This window comes from Pleurodeles waltl, chromosome 8, assembly GCF_031143425.1.
Source record: "Pleurodeles waltl isolate 20211129_DDA chromosome 8, aPleWal1.hap1.20221129, whole genome shotgun sequence".
In the NCBI taxonomy this organism is placed as follows: domain Eukaryota; kingdom Metazoa; phylum Chordata; class Amphibia; order Caudata; family Salamandridae; genus Pleurodeles; species Pleurodeles waltl.
The window spans coordinates 457,964,573-457,982,774 of NC_090447.1; the positions used below are offsets into that span (position 1 = coordinate 457,964,573).

General features: G+C 48.7%; 1 protein-coding gene across 4 annotated transcripts in view; it reads left to right on the forward strand.

Moving 5' to 3' along the window:
- Nucleotides 1–18,202, forward strand: part of NMS (neuromedin S) — a 418,782-nt gene that overhangs the window by 300,730 nt on the left and 99,850 nt on the right. For all 4 annotated transcript variants that reach the window (XM_069204401.1, XM_069204398.1, XM_069204399.1 and 1 more), the window contains 3 exons: nucleotides 2,616–2,675; nucleotides 2,772–2,798; nucleotides 2,886–2,939. In XM_069204401.1, the coding sequence (XP_069060502.1) occupies nucleotides 2,616–2,675; nucleotides 2,772–2,798; nucleotides 2,886–2,939 (141 nt within the window). The remainder of the gene's footprint in view (nucleotides 1–2,615; nucleotides 2,676–2,771; nucleotides 2,799–2,885; nucleotides 2,940–18,202) is intronic.

An 18,202-nucleotide genomic window follows, 5' to 3' on the forward strand; every position in this document is an offset into this window, starting at 1 on the left:
CTCCCAGACAGCCACACAATAGATGGATTAAGTGTGCCTGGATGGGTGGGGGAGTGCGTTGCTGGGTAGAGCCCCAATTGTAAATCAAGGGGCTGTGCCCTGCCTCCACACAAAGGGCTTGTCACCAATTCATTGTTCGTACGGCAAGCCTGTAGCAAGGGCAGAGGAGGCAGAAAACTCCAAACACTTCAAAAAGAATTCTCTAGAAACCTCTCCTACTTCAAAGAAGGCACCAGGTATAAAAAAGGACCTTCAGGTAAACTCTTCAGTTCACTTTCTGGACCAGCAGAAAAGACTGTCAGAGGACTGCCTGCTGCTGTGGCTTGCTGTATACTCTAGAAGGCTTCTTTTCTGCACCTTTAAGTACTTCCTTGCTGCCTCAAGCCTGTCTTGAACCCTCAGAGGCCTGCCTTGCTGCTTAAGCCCATTTCCACTTCTCGAACCCAGGACTTCCAGAGTGACTCCAAGGGATAATTCGCTGGCCTCATGATCAGAGCCTCAGGGACAGAAAAAGCTCCAACCATCTTGAACCTGCACCTGAACCCCACCTGAGTGAGTCGTAGCCCACTAAGTGGTGCCCCACCAGTCCTTGACCCCTGGTGGTGATGTTAAAGGTGCCCAGATAGCCAAAATCTAAAACTTGGGCCTTAGAAAATGTTTGCCTTTAAACTACTCTGAGAACTGGGAGGAGACTGGCACCTACCTGCTCGTCTATCCACCCAAGCTACATTGCCAGTCATTCTGTGTAGCTCCCTCTACGTTCTTCTCCGCAGCAGCAAATCCTGTTTAGCACGCCTTCGCAGAAGGGGTATCCAGCCTCATGCAGCCCTCATCAGCTACAGCATCTAGCTTCGTCCAGGAAATCGAACATGGAAATCTTCACCACATCTTCGTCCAGTGGCTCCCTCATGACGATGACGGCTCCTCCTCAGACACCACCTGCAGCCTTGCCCTGCTGAACTTCCACATTTTCAAAAGCTTTTTGCTTTAATTGATTCTAAGTTTGAAGGTAAGTGCCGATCAGGCACATTCCACTTTTTGTATCTGACTCAAGATCCATCAAGGTCAGACATATTTTTTGACTCTGTCTCGCTCTTGTGTGACTTGATGTCCATGGTTGGCACTTTGATCTTATAGGCACTAGTTTTTAGGTTAAACTTAAAAATTCATAACTCCGATTATGCTTGTTGGATTTTATGTTTGTTTTAGTGTCAAATAATTTATTAACATTTAGTCCATTTCTCTTAATTGGTGTGGGATTCTTCTTGTGTTGTGTTGTCACATTATTACAATTTGTATGCTGCATAAATTCTTTCCACATTGCCTCTAAGTTAAGCCTGACTGACGTTGCGCTAAGCTACCAGAGCTTTAAGCACAGGTTATTTTATTGACTTCTGTGGTTCACCCTGACAGGGATTGTGACAGTTGCTTGAGCAGGGTTAACACCCCACTCAACCAACAACCCAATTCCTCACAGCGTCATTGTTAAATAGTTGTAATACTATGGTGCAAACAAATTCAATAAGCTGTTCATGTTTATTCACAGAACTTCTTTAAATATGTTGATATATTGCAGATTATTGCATAATGTAGAATGTAGGTGTGTCCCACATAAAGGTTTGCGTAATACCAGTGGTGTAAGCATGGATCTAAAGTACTATGCTATTATGTCCATCTAGTCTATTTTACTAAACTACAGAGTCTTGTCCATAGGAATGAAAGAAGGCGTCTTTTCATTGGCAAATATATGCCTGTCAACCTCATGACTTATAATTGTGAATCATTTGATATCTTTAAGAAAGTAATCTCATTAAGGTGAACAGAAAAATATCCACAAATGTAGAAAGTTAAATCCACAAATCCTAGATGAAAGTGTCATAATTATTCTAAGATATCATCAGTGATGTCATCAGTGATTTCATTTGAGATGTCATCAAAGATGTCATTAATTATGTCAACGTGCACCAGACCCAACAAGGAAATCATGATTTATGTTTTTGAGTCCGGTGCAAATAGGGAATGTATTCTGTGTTGCATGAAAGAGCATGAAGCTGCTTGTGCTGCTAAAGTGACCGGGATTTTCACATCAGAGGCTGATTTACAAAATAATTCATGAGTACAGGAAGTAGCATTGCTGAGGTACTCTTTACATACTCTTACATGACTTTAAAACCTTTGTGCACGGGCCCTCAAATATCAACCCCCTATTAGTAGAAGTGTAAAAAGTGTGCATTCCTTTCTATTTCATTAATTGTAAATTAACGTTCCCTGAATATTTCTATTTTATTCCCATTTTAGATGCCTTGGGGCTAACTCACAAAGCCATGTAAACGTACCTAAAAGAGTACTACAGGAGGACTGCTTTATGTACCCCAAATGCCTTTGTCGCTAAGCCCCTTGGACATTTGCTGCACTTCTCCTGCTTGGACATTTAGCACAATTTCTTTGAAATGGTCCTAAAAGGACCTCTCTCGATAAGCATATTTACTAGACACAAGATGTGGTCAGTTGTAGAGCTGAAGTACTGCATCTCAAAGATGATTACCGTGCACACTTTATGACTCGTATGATGTTTAATAAGCATATCAACATAATAAAAATGATTTATCTTCCAGATCTCCAATTTTGTCATGAATCGGTGTAGCTCAATATTTAATAGCATGCAAGTAAATGAGGTAAGCTTTAAAGCCTTTTTTGGCGCCTTGGTTTGTACCTTAGCTCCGTATGCTCCAGGAACAATGCATAATCAAATGTCCTCTTATTTTCACTAGCAAAATAACCAGGAAATATACAAACGAGTAAGTATTCTTTGAGCTACCAGTGTTTTAGCATGAGCTCCTCTGACATCTGTAAGAAGCTAAAATATTTGGTTTGTTTCCACACAGTTTTTATTTCACTACTCCAGGGCTCAGGAGCCAACATATCCACTTAAAACGGGGGTCAGTATCCTGATATCATTATCATGCGTTTCATAATATAGTTGCTATAAATAAGGTGTTTAACTGTCATGCATCTTCCATGTTACACTTTTTATTATTAAAAGAGTTAGGTGTTTCTAACCTTATTACATCGCAGTGGATATAGGAGCACATATTGAAATAATAGTACCCTTGGAAAATTGAAAAAATGTTTTGCATACTAAGCAAAAAAATGAGTAAAATAAAAGTTTGAGTTAACTTCCTGCAATTTGTTCACATGTCTTATTAAAAAAGCTTTGCTAATTAAAATTAAGCAAAATACATGCCCAATCCATTTCCTAAATATTTACAAGCTGTTTAGTTTTACTGAAACCATCTTCATGCAATGGAAGGTGCGTCGGTAATAATTTCTAGCTTTAAACATCCGGGTGACAATTAAACAGATTGTTTAAATGCAATGATGCGAAGGGGACCTCTGAATAATCTTTTTTTTTATACTATCTTTATTGATTTTATATTGAGTAAAACATACAGTAGTCACATGATAATACACTCTAAAGCATTCACAGGACACATATGCAAGACGGAGCGGCATGGGGCCAATATACAGGAAGGAGACATTCTCATGCAATGTGGGACAAAATGAGCCATACCAATGGCCCCACCCCGAAGCACGCTCGTGCTTGCAGGGTCATCCCGGGGCCTCGTACACATCCCTTTCTTGCTGCACGCACAATCCACCCCATGTCCTTTGAAATATTGTAGGAGGAGTGGGAGCTTTCCATCTGGCTGTTTTGTCTCTTTTTACCACCATTATACCTGTGCCCAGCAGCACCCAATTATCCCGCGACCCTCCCAGGCCCCTCCAACACACCCAGTAGCAGTACCAGGGGTGAAAGAGGCACCTCCCAGCCCAGCATGGCTGATAATTCCCTTACCACCGCTGTACATGTGAATCAGCGGGCATTGCTACACCATATGGTAGAAGTCGGCTGGGGCACCTGAGCACTGGGTACAAGTAGGGGAGGGGAGGAGGCCAGCACAGGGCAGCTGAGTGAGAGTAAGATAGGCCCCATATAAATAGTAGGTTTGGATGCGGCAAAGCCTGGAAGAAATTGTTATGACTCAGGGAGCCATAATAGCATCTTGCTAATCGTCATCTTCAAGGGGGCCTAGCCATCCCTCCCGCTAGGCCCTAAGATGATCTAGGGGAGCTGAGAACAAGAGTATGATAAATCTGGCAAACACCACCCCCACCTACTGCCCCCATTAGGAGCTTGACCTTCAAAGGACTGAATTCAGGGGGGTGGGTGTCTCGTGGCACAGAAAGAGCATGTCATAGTTGATGGAAATTATAAAACTGCGAGGGGGTGAGGGTATAGGTGTCCTGGAGATCCTGGAAAGAACGCATATTGGTCCGCAACCCTCCAGGCAAGGAAAACCATCTTGATCACCACACGAATAGAGGTGCTAACGGGAGAGCCATACATTATGGTTATAACTCCGGGAGGCCAACTCCAGCCCATAGGCAGGGTCCGACCATCCTCCACTAAACCAATCATTGATCACCAGAAGCTGAAGAGCTAAATAGTAAGGGTAAAGGTTGGCCATCCCAAGTTATCCATCGTACGGAGTACGTTGACAGTGGAAGAAGGCTAAACGAGGCCTGAAGTTATACCAAAGAAATGAGGCAGACAGTTTGTATAGTTCACGGAACCAGCGTTGAGTCAGGAATATTGAGAGATTCTGGAAGATATATAGGAACCTCTGCAGCACTGTCATCCTGTACAGGACAATCCTTCCCATCCCGTTCAATTTGAGGGACCACCAACTTCCAAGGTCTTAGCGACTAGGTAAGTTCAGGATCAAGAGCTACCATGTGCATATTGTAGAGGTCAATTAATCAATCACTCAGGTGTTATCTGTATAACACAACTTGTCTCCCTAATGGGCATCCAGGCGCTTACTGCAGTTGTGGGTCAGTGAGGGTGCAGTGCGGAGGTGGAGGGCATTCCAAGCTTTGGTGGTGAGGTAGAAGAAGGAGTGTCCTCCAGTGTGGCAACAGTGTATGGGTGATATCCTTGTGACATTAATGTGTGCCGAGCAGAGAGTCCTGGTTGGTTGATGGAGGTGAAGGTGGTGGTTCATTTAGGTGGGTCATTGGGTATGGAGGGCTTTGTAGATGTGGGTCAGAAGCTTTAAGTGCCATCTTTTCTGGAGCAGGAGCCAATGGAGTTGCTGGGTGATGTGGGTTCTCTGGGGCAGGTTGTGGATCAGTCTGGCAGCTGCATTCTGGATCATCTGGAGTCTTTGCATGACTTGGGTGGTGATGTCTGTATAGAGTGTGTTGCTGTAGTCCAGTTGGCTGGTGATGAGGGCCTGCGTCACTGTCTTAATGTGCTGATGGGGAGCCACTTAAAGATCTTGCAGAGCATGTGGAAGTAGGCTGTGGAAACAGCGTTGACCTGGCGTTTCATGGAGAGTTTGCTGTTTTGAATGGGGCTGGGGTTGGGGGCATGATCTTTCGGTGTGGAGGTAGGTTCAAGCTCTGCTGGCCATCAGGAGTCGTTCCAGAGGGTTGAGTGTCTGCCAAAGATCAGAAAAGGTGATCTCTTTTTGCGTATGTTGAAAAGCAATATTTCCAAGGTGTAGTGAAGAAGGTGTAGCAGTGGTGTGTACCTATGTGTAGTGTAGAACAGAAGTGCAGAACTAAGCAAACAAACCCCACACTTTTAAGCACAAACCAACACCATTTCTCAGACCTTCCACCGTCCCTTCACCCCATACTTCCACTCCAGAAGCATCTGTTGCCTCCAAACTGAAAACAAAAACACAACCCAGTTTAGTATAGGGAACGGAGTGGTAGACCCCTCCATAGTAATGGATCATATACTGCCATCAGGAAGGAAGATGAATATCAGGTGACACAGGACAAGTCTGGGCCCTTCAAAGGTTAGGAACCATTATGTCATATCTTTGGGCTCTGTGAGAGATCGGTGTCAACCCCCCCAGTTTGCGGGGGAACTGGGTGCCTCCCCACCAGGCCCTTCATGATTCAGTGAGGATTCTAGTGTAGCGGTAGGTTGGGACGAGCTGGAGGTGGCTGTCGTTAGTCCCTGCGCATCAGGAGATGGTGAAGGTGAATTAAATTTCCATGTTCCATGGCGCCTGTGGGAGCAAGTGCGATGTCTCCTCTGTCTCTGGACTGCCAGTACCTTTATCTTCTCGGGAGGCCCAGACTCAGAAAGGGAGTAACCACCCGGTTGTTGAAGAGGCCGTCCTTCAGTAAGCCAAGTCCAGGCTGCCTCCAGATTATTGAAGAAATGAGTCTTCTGTACTCTTCTTTTCCCCGTCTTCTCTCTTCTTCTCTTCTTCCTCATCTTCTTCTGTGGTCTTCTGCCTACTGTTCTTCGTTTTCTGTATCTTCTTCTGTGTTCTTCTGTGTTCTACTGTGTTCTTCTGTGTTCTTCTGTTCTTCTGTTCTCCTGCTCTTCTGTTCTTCCGGTCTTCCTTTCTTCTGTTCTTCCGGTCTTCTGTTCTTCTGTTCTTCCGGTCTTCTGTTCTTCTGTTCTTCCGGTCTTCTGCTCTTCTGTCTTCTGTCTTCTGCCTTCGGATCTTCTGCCTCCTCCGTCTTCTTCTCCCCGCGCCTGCCCTCCTGCTGCTGCCTCATCCCCCTCCCTCACTCGCCTCCCCCCTCTCTATCACCCCTATCTAACCCGTTCGCTATCTACCTCCCTCACTCCTCCTATCTACCTATCTCTCTATCTCTCTATCCCACTATCTAACTCCCTCACTCTCCACCTCCTCCTATCTACCTATCTCTCTATCTATCTATTTCTCTATCTATTCATTTCTCTATCTATCTATTTTCTCTATCTATTTCTCTATCTCTCCCCCCCTTCCCGCCACCCCCTCTATTACCTATCTTCCTATCCTCTCACTCTACCTCTCACCCTCACCCACCTCTACAACCCCCCTCCCCTATCTTCACAACGCTACTCCTATCTTTCTCCCTAATCTCCTAAACCTCCTAACACTCACCCTCCTCCACCCTTAAACCCTCCTCCCCCAGCTCTTCTCACTCTACCTGTCCCCCTCCTCCCTCGCGCTTTCCCGCGGCGACCTCCTGCACGCCCCCCAGCTCCCATTCGCCCCCAGCTGACCCCCCCCTCCTACCTCATATGGCGGCCGCTGCGCGCCGGAGGCGCACCAGAATCAAGCCCGTCTGTGCCCGTCCGCGCCTGGCCCGTGCCCAGCGCCACGACCCCTGGTCCCCAGCTCTCCCAAGCCCCGCTGATCCGCTACGACCCCACCACCCTCCACGCCCTCAACCCAGGACGCTCCAACACCTGCTTCCAAGCTCACCCCAAACGCACCCATGGACCCTTCGCCTGCAACTCCTGCAAACGCATCTTCCACCACGCAACTACCACGACCACAAGCCCACGCGCCATCAACCACCTCAAGTGCATCCTGGTCAACGCTCGTTTCGTCCACAAGCACGCCGTTGAACTCTGGGACCTCCTGGACTCCACAGTCCCGGACGTCGCCTTCATCACGGAGACCTGGATGAACGCCTCCTCTGCTCCAGACATCGCCACCGCCATCCCCGAAGGCTACAAGATCTCCAGAAAAGACCGCACCAACCAAGTAGGAGGAGGTATCGCCATCGTCTTCAAAGACTCCATCAGCGTCACCACCTCCACCGAAGACACCCCTCTCGCCGCTGAACACCTGCATTTTCAGATTCGCACCGACCCGAGGACCACCCTCAGAGGATTCCTCGTCTACCGTCCTCCCGGACCGCGCGCCCCATTCAGTGACGCCATCGCCGACTTCATCTCCCCGCATGCCCTCGCCTCACCGGACTACATCCTCCTAGGCAACCTCAACTTTCATCTGGAACAAAACAACGACCCCAACACCACCACCCTGCTCGACAACCTCGGCCTCAAACAACTGGTGAACACCGCCACCCACATCGCCGGACACAAGCTCGACCCTATCTTCTCCGCCAGCAAACACATCTTCTTCAGCCACACCTCCGCTCTACACTGGACCGACCACAGCTGTGTCCACTTCACATTCGGACGCGAGACCCGCCACCTCCGCACTCAACCCATCCCTCGTCGACAGTGGAACAAGATCCCCGAAGAGCAACTCTTCTCCACACTCGCCGCCAACCAACCCACCCTCACCACCGACCCCAACGACGCAGCCCTCAGCCTCACAAACTGGATCTCCAACTGCGCAGACAACCTTGCTCCCCTCAAACGCACGCATCGACAGACCAACACCAAAAAACCTCTCTGGTTCTCTGACACCCTCAAAGAATCAAAGAAAACTTGTCGCGCTCTCGACCACACCGCAAGGACCACACCGCTGACAACATGACAGCCCTCAAGAACGCTACCCGCGAACACCACCACCTGATCCGCGCTGCTAAAAGGAACTTTTTCACCGACAGACTGGACAAAAACAGCCAAAACAGCAGAGAACTCTTCAGCATCGTCAAGGAGTTCTCCAACCCCAACGCCAACGCCGTCACGCCCTCACAGGATTTGTGCGAATCCCTCACCACCTTCTTCCACCGCAAGATCAGCGACCTCCACGACAGCTTCGGACACCAGACCCAACCAAACACCACCGAACCCGCACCCCCGACCATCACCCTCAACAACTGGACCCACATCAACACTGAAGAAACCAAATCCACCATTAACTCTATCCACTCCGGCACCCCTTCGGACCCCTGCCCTCACTTCATCTTTAACAAAGCTGACGACATCATCGCCCCGCACCTCCAGGCCGTCATCAACTCTTCTTTTTCTTCTGCTACCTTCCCCGAATGCTGGAAACACGCCGAAGTCAACGCCCTACTAAAGAAACCTACGGCTGACCCGAGCGACCTGAAAAACTTCCGCCCCATCTCTCTCCTGCCTTTCCCAGCCAAGGTAATAGAGAAGACCGTCAACAAACAGCTGACCACCTTGCTGGAAAACAACAACCTGCTCGACCCTTCACAAACCGGATTCCGAACCAACCACAGCACGGAAACCGCCCTCATCTCAGTCACAGACGACATCAGAACCCTGATGGACAACGGTGAAACAGTCGCCCTCATTCTCCTCGACCTTTCGGCTGCCTTCGACACCGTCTGTCACCGCACCCTAATCACCCGCCTCCGCTCCACCGGGATCCAAGGCCAGGCCCTGGACTGGATCGCCTCCTTCCTCTCAAACCGTTCCCAAAGAGTTTACCTCCCTCCGTTTCGCTCAGTACCCACCGAGATCATCTGCGGCGTACCTCAAGGCTCATCACTCAGCCCGACACTCTTCAATGTCTACATGAGCCCCCTCGCCAACATCGTACGCAAGCACGACATCATCATCACCTCCTACGCCGACGACACCCAACTTATACTCTCCCTCACTAAGGACCCCGCCAGCGCCAAGACCAACCTACAAGAGGGTATGAAGGACGTCGTAGATTGGATGAGGCTCAGCCGCCTAAAGCTGAACTCTGAAAAAACGGAAGTCCTCATCCTCGGCAACACCCCGTCTGCCTGGGACGACTCCTGGTGGCCCACGGCCCTCGGCACCGCACCGGCCCCCGCAGACCACGCCTGCAACCTCGGCTTCATCTTGGACCCTCTTCTCACCATGACCATGCAAGTCAACGCCGTGTCCTCCGCCTGCTTCCTCATCCTCCGCATGCTCCACAAGATCTTCCGCTGGATCCCCGCCGACACTAGAAAAACCATGACCCACGCCCTCGTCACGAGCCGCCTGGACTACGGCAACACCCTCTACGATGGGACCACAGCCAAACTCCAAAATCGCCTGCAACGCATTCAAAACGCCTCGGCCCGCCTCATCCTCGACGTACCCCGCAACAGCCACATCTCCGCACACCTGAGACACCTGCATTGGCTCTCAGTCAGCAAAAGGATCACCTTTCGACTTCTCACCCACGCACACAAAGCCCTCCACGACAAGGGACCGGAATACCTCAACCGACGCCTCAGCTTCTACGTCCCCACCCACCTCCTCCGTTCCTCTGGCCTCGCACTCGCTTCCGTCCCTCGCATCCGCCGCTCCACGGCGGGTGGGAGATCTTTCTCCTTCCTGGCGGCCAGGACCTGGAACTCCCTCCCCACCAGCCTCAGGACCACCCAGGACCACTCCGCTTTCCGGAGACTCCTAAAGACCTGGCTTTTCGAGCAGCAGTAACCCTCTCTTTCCCCTAGCGCCTTGAGACCCGCACGGGTGAGTAGCGCGCTTTATAAATGTTAATGATTTGATTTGATTTGATGATGTCAGTAAGCGAATGCGCGCTGACCTCATCAGAGGCCACCTCCCATTGCGCTGGAAGCAAAGCTTCCAGCGCGATTGTAAGAGAAATGCCCTCAGCTTCCAGTGCGATCGGAAGAGAAATGCGAATCATTTGATGGGGGCCTGAGAGACTTCAAAGGGAAGGAAAGGAATTTCCTTCCCTTTGAAGTCTCTCAGAGCATTTCAGCAGCCGGATTGTGAAGCGATCTGGCTGCTGAAATGCCCACTGGACACCAGAGATTATTTCCAAAAAAGGAAAGTGGCATAAGGGGAGTGACCCCTTAGGCAAGGGTCACTCCCCTGAGGAGCAACTTGTATTTAGACCATTTCTGCCTCCCTTGGGGGCAGATCGGCCTATTTTTGTTAGGCCAATCTGTCCCCACGGGGGCAGAAACTACTAGACAACAGGGATTTTTATTTTTTTGCACCATTTTCACGCAAGGGGAGTGACCCCTTAGGCAAAGGTTGTTTCCCTGGGGGGCTGTAGGGAAAGTACCATCTTGCCTGGCATGTTACCCCCATATTTCACTGTATATATGTTGTTTTAGGTGTATGTGTCACTGGGACCCTGCCAGCCAGGGCCCCAGTGCTCATAATTGTGCCCTGTATGTGTTAGCTGTGTGATGACTAACTGTCTCACTGAGGCTCTGCTAACCAGAACCTCAGTGGTTATGCTCTCTCATTTCTTTCCAAATTGTCACTAACAGGCTAGTGACCAATTTCACCAATTTACATTGGCATACTGGAACACCCTTATAATTCCCTAGTATATGGTATTGGGGTTACAGGAGATCCCTATGGGCTGCAGCATTTCTTTTGCCACCCATACGGAGCTCTGACAATTCTTACACAGGCCTGCCACTGCAGCCTGAGTGAAATAACGTCCACGTTATTTCACAGCCATTTACCACTGCACTTAAGTAACTTATAAGTCACCTATATGTCTAACCTTTACCTGGTAAAGGTTGAGTGCTAAGTTACTTAGTGTGTGGGCACCATGGCACTAGCCAAGGTGCCCCCACATTGTTCAGAGCAAATTCCCCGGACTTTGTGAGTGCGGGGACACCATTACATGCGTGCACTATACATATGTCACTACATATCTATAGCGTCACAATGGTAACTCCGAACATGGCCATGTAACATGTCTAAGATCATGGAATTGTGATCCCCCGAGTCTTTAACACCTTTAACATAGATCCGGGTACTGCCAAACTACCTTTCCCGGAGTTTCACTGCAGCTGCTGCTGCTGCCAACCCCTCAGACAGATTTCTGCCCTCCTGGGGTCCAGCCAGGCCTGGCCCAGGAAGGCAAAACAAAGGACTTCCTCAGAGAGAGGGTGTTACACCCTCTCCCTTTGGAAAAAGGTGTCAGGGCTGGGGAGGAGTAGCCTCCCCCAGCCTCTGGAAAGGCTTTGATGGCACAGATGGTGCCCATCTCTGCATAAGCCAGTCTACACTGGTTCAGGGATCCCCCAGCCCTGCTCTGGCGTGAAACTGGACAAAGGAAAGGGGAGTGACGACTCCCCTGACCTGCACCTCCCCTGGGAGGTGCCCAGAGCTCCTCCAGTGTGCTCCAGACCTCTGCCATCTTGGAAACAGAGGTGCTGCTGGCACACTGGACTGCTCTGAGTGGCCAGGGCCAGCAGGTGACGTCAGAGACTCCTTCTGATAGGCTCTTACCTGTGTTGCTAGCCTATCCTCCTTCCTAAGTAGCCAAACCTCCTTTTCTGGCTATTTAGGGTCTCTGCTTTGGGGAATTCTGTGGATAACGAATGCAAGAGCTCATCAGAGCTCCTCTGCATTTCTCTCTTCACCTTCTGCCAAGGAATCGACCGCTGACTGCTCTGGACGCCTGCAAAACCGCAACAAAGTAGCAAAGACGACTACTGCAACCTTGTATCGCTGATCCTGCGGCCTTCTCGACTGTTTTCCTGGTGGTGCATGCTGTGGGGGTAGTCTGCCTCCTCTCTGCACTAGAAGCTCCGAAGAAATCTCCCGTGGGTTGACGGAATCTTCCCCCTGCAACCGCAGGCACCAAAAGACTGCATCACCGGTCCTCTGGGTCCCCTCTCAGCACAACGAGCGTGGTCCCTGGAACTCAGCAACTCTGTCCACGTGACTCTCACAGTCCAGTGACTCTTCAGTCCAAGTTTGGTGGAGGTAAGTCCTTGCCTCCCCACGCTAGACTGCGTTGCTGGGTACCGCGTGATTTGCAGCTGCTCCGGCTCCTGTGCACTCTTCCAGGATTTCCTTTGTGCACAGCTAAGCCTGGGTCCCCGACACTCTAACCTGCAGTGCACGACCTCCTGAGTTGTCCTCCGGCGTCGTGGGACCTTCTTTTGTGACTTTGGGTGAGCTCTGGTTCACTCTTCTTCGTAGTGCCTGTTCCAGCACTTCTGCGGGTGCTGCTTGCTTCTGAGTGGGCTCTTTGTCTTGCTGGACGCCCCTTCTGTCTCCTCACACAATTGGCGACATCCTGGTCCCTCCTGGGCCACAGCAGCATCCAAAAACCCTAACCGCAACCCTTGCAGCTAGCAAGGCTTGTTTGCGGTCTTTCTGCACAGAAACACCTCTGCAAGCTTTTTCACGATGTGGGACATCCATCCTCCAAAGGGGAAGTTCCTAGTCCTCTTTGTTCTTGCAGAATCTACAGCTTCTACCATCTGGTGGCAGCTTCTTTGCACCCACAGCTGGCATTTCCTGGGCATCTGCCCACTCCCGACTTGAGTGTGACTCTTGGACTTGGTCCCCTTGCTCCACAGGTACTCTTGTCTGGAAATCCATCGTTGTTGCATTGCTGGTGTTGGTCTTCCTTGCAAAATTCCCCTATCACGACTTCTGTGCTCTCTGGGGAACTTAGGTGCACTTTGCACCCACTTTTCAGGGTCTTGGGGTGGGCTATTTTTCTAACCCTCACTGTTTTCTTACAGTCCCAGTGACCCTCTACAAGCTCACATAGGTTTGGGGTCCATTCGTGGTTCACATTCCACTTCTAGAGTATATGGTTTGTGTTGCCCCTATACCTATGTGCTCCCATTGCAATCTATTGTGACTGTACATTGCTTGCACTGTTTTCTATTGCTATTACTTCATAATGTTGGTATTGTGTACATATATCTTGTGTATATTTGCTGTCCTCATACTGAGGGTACTCACTGAGATACTTTTGGCATATTGTTAGTATATCTGTGTATTGTGTTTTCTTATGATATTGTGCATATGACACCAGTGGTATAGTAGGAGCTTCACACGTCTCCTAGTTCAGCCTAAGCTGCTCTGCTAAGCTACCCTTTTCTATCAGCCTAAGCTGCTAGACACCTCCTCTACACTAATAAGGGATAACTGGACCTGGTGCAGAGTGTAAGTACCCCTTGGTACTCACTACAAACCAGGCCAGCCTCCTACATTGGAAGCAGCGGTGGGATAAATACTTGCAACTACTTACCACTTTGTCATTTTGTACTTTTCATAAGAGAAAAATATACAAAACAAGTTCAGTGTATGTACACCTAACCAAAACGTTTTGTTTTTCTTCTCTTACTCTTTTTACTAAGTGCTGAAAAGTACCTCTAAACTTTCAAAAAGTTTCTTAAAAGTTGAAAAAGTTTTTTTTTCTGTTCCTTAAAAAGTTCTGAAACTTTTTCTTTGTTTTCTGTCCCTTAAACCTTTTTCTATCATGTCTGGTACAGGTCAAACTCTGGATCTGACCAGCACTGCTTATGACCACCTTAGCTGGAAAGGTGCAAGGAGTCTCTGCATTGATAGAGGTTTAGGAGTAGGGAAGAATCCCTCTAGAGAATTGTTAGTTAATATGCTCATTGAGAATGATAATGCCATAGCTGGCACATCAGGTGACAGATTAGCTGATGGTTCACACTCTGACTCTGGGGTAGCCCCAGTAAAAGTGTTAGATGGGAAACTTCCCAACCTGCCCCTTAGCAGGCCACCTAGCAGGGCTGGTACTAATGTAAGCTCTCATCACAGTAGGAATATCACTCCTTTAGGCCAGATTGTTACAGTGCCATCTGTTAGGGATAGGTCTCCCTCTGTCCATTCACACCATTCTTCTCTGTCTAAGCATGCCCAACCCACCCAACCTGATGACAGAGTGTTAGAAAGATAACTCAGTAGATTGAGATTGGAAGAGTCCAGGCTGAAGCTTAAAAAGCAACAGCTGGATCTAGACAGGGAAGCATTTGACTTAGAAAAAGAAAGGCAGAGGTTGGGGTTTGGACCCCATGGTGGCAGCAGCAGTATTACAGATAGTAATCCTGTAAAAGAGCATGATTCTAGGAATCTGCACAAGATAGTTCCCCCTTACAAGGAGGGGGATGACATTAAAAAGTGGTTTGCTGCACTTGAGAGGGCCTGTGTTGTACAGGGGGGTCCCTCAAAGGCAGTGGGCTGTTATCCTATGGGTATCTTTCAGTGGAAAGGGTAGGGATAGGCTCCTTACTGTGAAGGAAAGTGATTCCAATAATTTTACAGTTCTTAAGAATGCACTCCTAGATGGTTATGGCTTAACCACTGAACAGTACAGGATCAAGTTCAGAGAAACCAAAAAGGAGTCTTCACAAGACTGGGTAGACTGTGTTGACCATTCAGTGAAGGCCTTGGAGGGGTGGTTACATGGCAGTAAAGTTTCTGACTATCAAAGCCTGTATAACTTAATCCTGAGAGAGCATATTCTTAATAATTGTGTGTCTGATTTGTTGCACCAGTATCTAGTGGACTCAGATCTGACCTCTCCCCAAGAATTGGGAAAGAAGGCAGACAAATGGGTCAGAACAAGAGTGAACAGAAAAGTTCATACAGGGGGTGACAAGGATGGCAAGAAGAAGGATGGTAAGTCTTCAGACAAGGGTGGGGACAAATCTAAAAATGAGTCTTTATCAGGCCCACAAAAACACTTCCCAAATCCTCTTCAAATCAAGTAAAGAAACCATGGTGCTATTTATGTAAAGTAAAAGGCCATTGGACAACTGATCCCAGTTGTCCAAAGAAAAGCACCAAGCCTCCCACTACCACAACCCCTACTGCTACACCTAGTGCCCCTCGTAATAGCAGTGGTGGTGGGAGCAAACCTACTAATAGCCAATGCAAGGGAGTAGTTGGGCTCACTTTTGGTAATTTAGTTGGGGTTGGTCTTGTTAGGGAGACCACAGAGGCTGTGTTAGTCTCTGAAGGTGCCATTGATTTGGCCACCTTGGTTGCTTGTCCCCTTAATATGGATAAGTACAAGCAACTTCCCCTAATAAATGGTGTTGAGGTTCAGGCCTACAGGGACACAGGTGCCAGTGTTACCATGGTAATAGAGAAACCGGTCCACCCTGAACAACACCTACTTGGTCACCAGTACCAAGTGACTGATGCTCATAACAACACTCTTAGCCACCCCATGGCTGTTGTGAATCTCAACTGGGGGGGGTGGGGTTACTGGTCCAAAGAAAGTTGTGGTTGCCTCAGATTTACCTGTAGACTGTCTACTAGGGAACGATTTAGAGACATCAGCTTGGGCAGAAGTGGAGTTGGAGGCTCATGCAGCAATGCTGGGCATTCCTGGGCATATTTTTGCTTTGACATGGGCTCAGGCCAAAAAGCAAAAAGGACAGGGTGACTTGGATCCTGGAACAATGGACCAAGTGCTCCCTAAAGCTAGGGTTAGTAAAGGTAAAACACTACCTACTATCCCTCCCTCTACAGTGGATTCAACTTCTGAGGAAGAAGAATTTCCACCCTGTGCAGAACCTACACCAGAGGAGCTGGAAGCAGACACTGCTGAGCTTTTGGGTGGAGGGGGGCCTGCCAGGGAGGAGCTGAATGTGGCACAGCAGACGTGTCCCACACTAGAGGGTCTAAGACAGCAAGCTGTCAAACAGCAAAATGGGGATGTCAGTGACTCTCACAGAGTGTACTGGGAGGACAACCTCTTGTATACTGAGGCAAGGGACCCTAAACCTGGAGCAGCCAGGAGATTGGCCATTCCCTTGCAATACAGAGAGTTCCTCCTAACTCTAGCCCATGACATTCCCTTGGCTGGACATTTGGGACAAATGAAAACATGGGACAGGTTTGTTCCCTTGTTTCATTGGCCTAGAATGTCAGAGGACACAAAGGAATTTTGTAAGTCCTGTGTCACCTGTCAAGCCAGTGGCAAAACAGGTGGCACCCCAAAGGCACCCCTTATTCCACTGCCTGTGGTTGGGGTTCCCTTTGAAAGGTTAGGGGTTGACATAGTTGGCCCCCTTGACCCTCCTACTGCTTCAGGCAATAGGTTTATTTTGGTGGTAGTGGACCATGCTACCAGATATACTGAAGCAATTCCTCTAAGGATCACTACAGCTCCTGCAGTGGCAAAGGCCCTCCTGGGAATCTTTTCCAGGGTGGGCTTCCCAAAAGAGGTGGTATCAGACAGGGGTAGCAACTTCATGTCTGCTTACTTAAAGGCCATGTGGAAGGAATGTGGTGTGACATACAAGTTCACTACACCCTATCATCCACAAACAAATGGACTGGTTGAGAGGTTTAATAAAACTCTCAAAGGAATGATAATGGGACTCCCTGAAAAACTCCGGAGGAGATGGGATGTCCTGTTACCTTGCCTCCTTTTTGCTTACAGGGAGGTACTTCAAAAAGGAGTGGGCTTCAGCCCCTTTGAACTCCTATTTGGACACCCTGTAAGAGGTCCTCTAACACTTGTGAAGGAGGGTTGGGAACAACCTTTAAAAGCTCCTAAGCAAGACATAGTGGACTATGTACTTGGCCTAAGATCCAGAATGGCTGAGTATATGAAAAAGGCCAGTAAAAACCTTCAGGCCAGCCAAGAGCTCCAAAAGCAATGGCATGACCAGAAGGCTGTTCTGATTCAGTACCAACCAGGGCAGAAAGTGTGGGTCTTGGAGCCTGTGGCCCCAAGAGCACTCCAAGACAAATGGAGTGGACCCCACAATATTGTTGAGAAAAAGGGAGAAGTCACCTACTGGGTTGACTTGGGCACTGCCAGGAGTCCCCTTAGGGTGCTCCATGTCAATCGCCTGAAACCCTACTATGACAGGGCTGATCTCACCCTGCTCATGGCAACAGATGAAGGACAGGAAGAAGAGAGTGACCCTCTCCCTGATCTCTTCTCTTCCACAGAAGAAGATGCTCTAGTGGAAGGCGTAGTTTTGGCAGATTGTCTTACTGCTGAGCAGTAAGACCACTGCATAAATCTCCTGGGTCAGTTTTCTGAACTCTTTTCTACTGTGCCAGGCACCACTTCTTGGTGTGAGCACACTATAGATACTGGAGACAGCTTGCCTGTCAAAAGTAAAATCTATAGGCAGCCTGACCATGTCAGGGACTGCATAAAACAAGAGGTTCAGAAAATGCTTGAACTGGAAGTGGTTGAGAACTCTGAAAGTCCCTGGGCCTCTCCTGTGGTACTTGTACCAAAGCCTCATTCCAAAAATGGGAAAAGGGAAATGAGATTTTGTGTAGACTACAGAGGTCTCAACCAGGTAACTAAAACTGATGCTGACCCTATACACAGGGCAGATGAGCTAATAGATACACTGGCATCTGCCAAGTATCTAAGCACCTTTGATTTAACTGCAGGGTATTGGCAGATCAAGTTATCAGAGGATGCTAAAGCAAAAACTGCATTTTCAACCATTGGAGGGCACTACCAATTCACAGTAATGCCTTTTGGGTTGAAAAATGCACCTGCCACTTTTCAGAGGTTGGTGAATACAGTCCTACAAGGGCTGGAGGCTTTTAGTGCAGCATATCTAGATGATATAGCTGTCTTTAGCCCCAGCTGGGATGATCACCTGGTCCACCTATGGAAAGTTTTGGAGGCCCTGCAAAAGGCAGGGCTCACTATCAAGGCTTCAAAGTGCCAGATAGGGCAGGGGAAAGTGGTTTATCTGGGACACCTGGTAGGCGGAGAACAGATTGCACCACTTC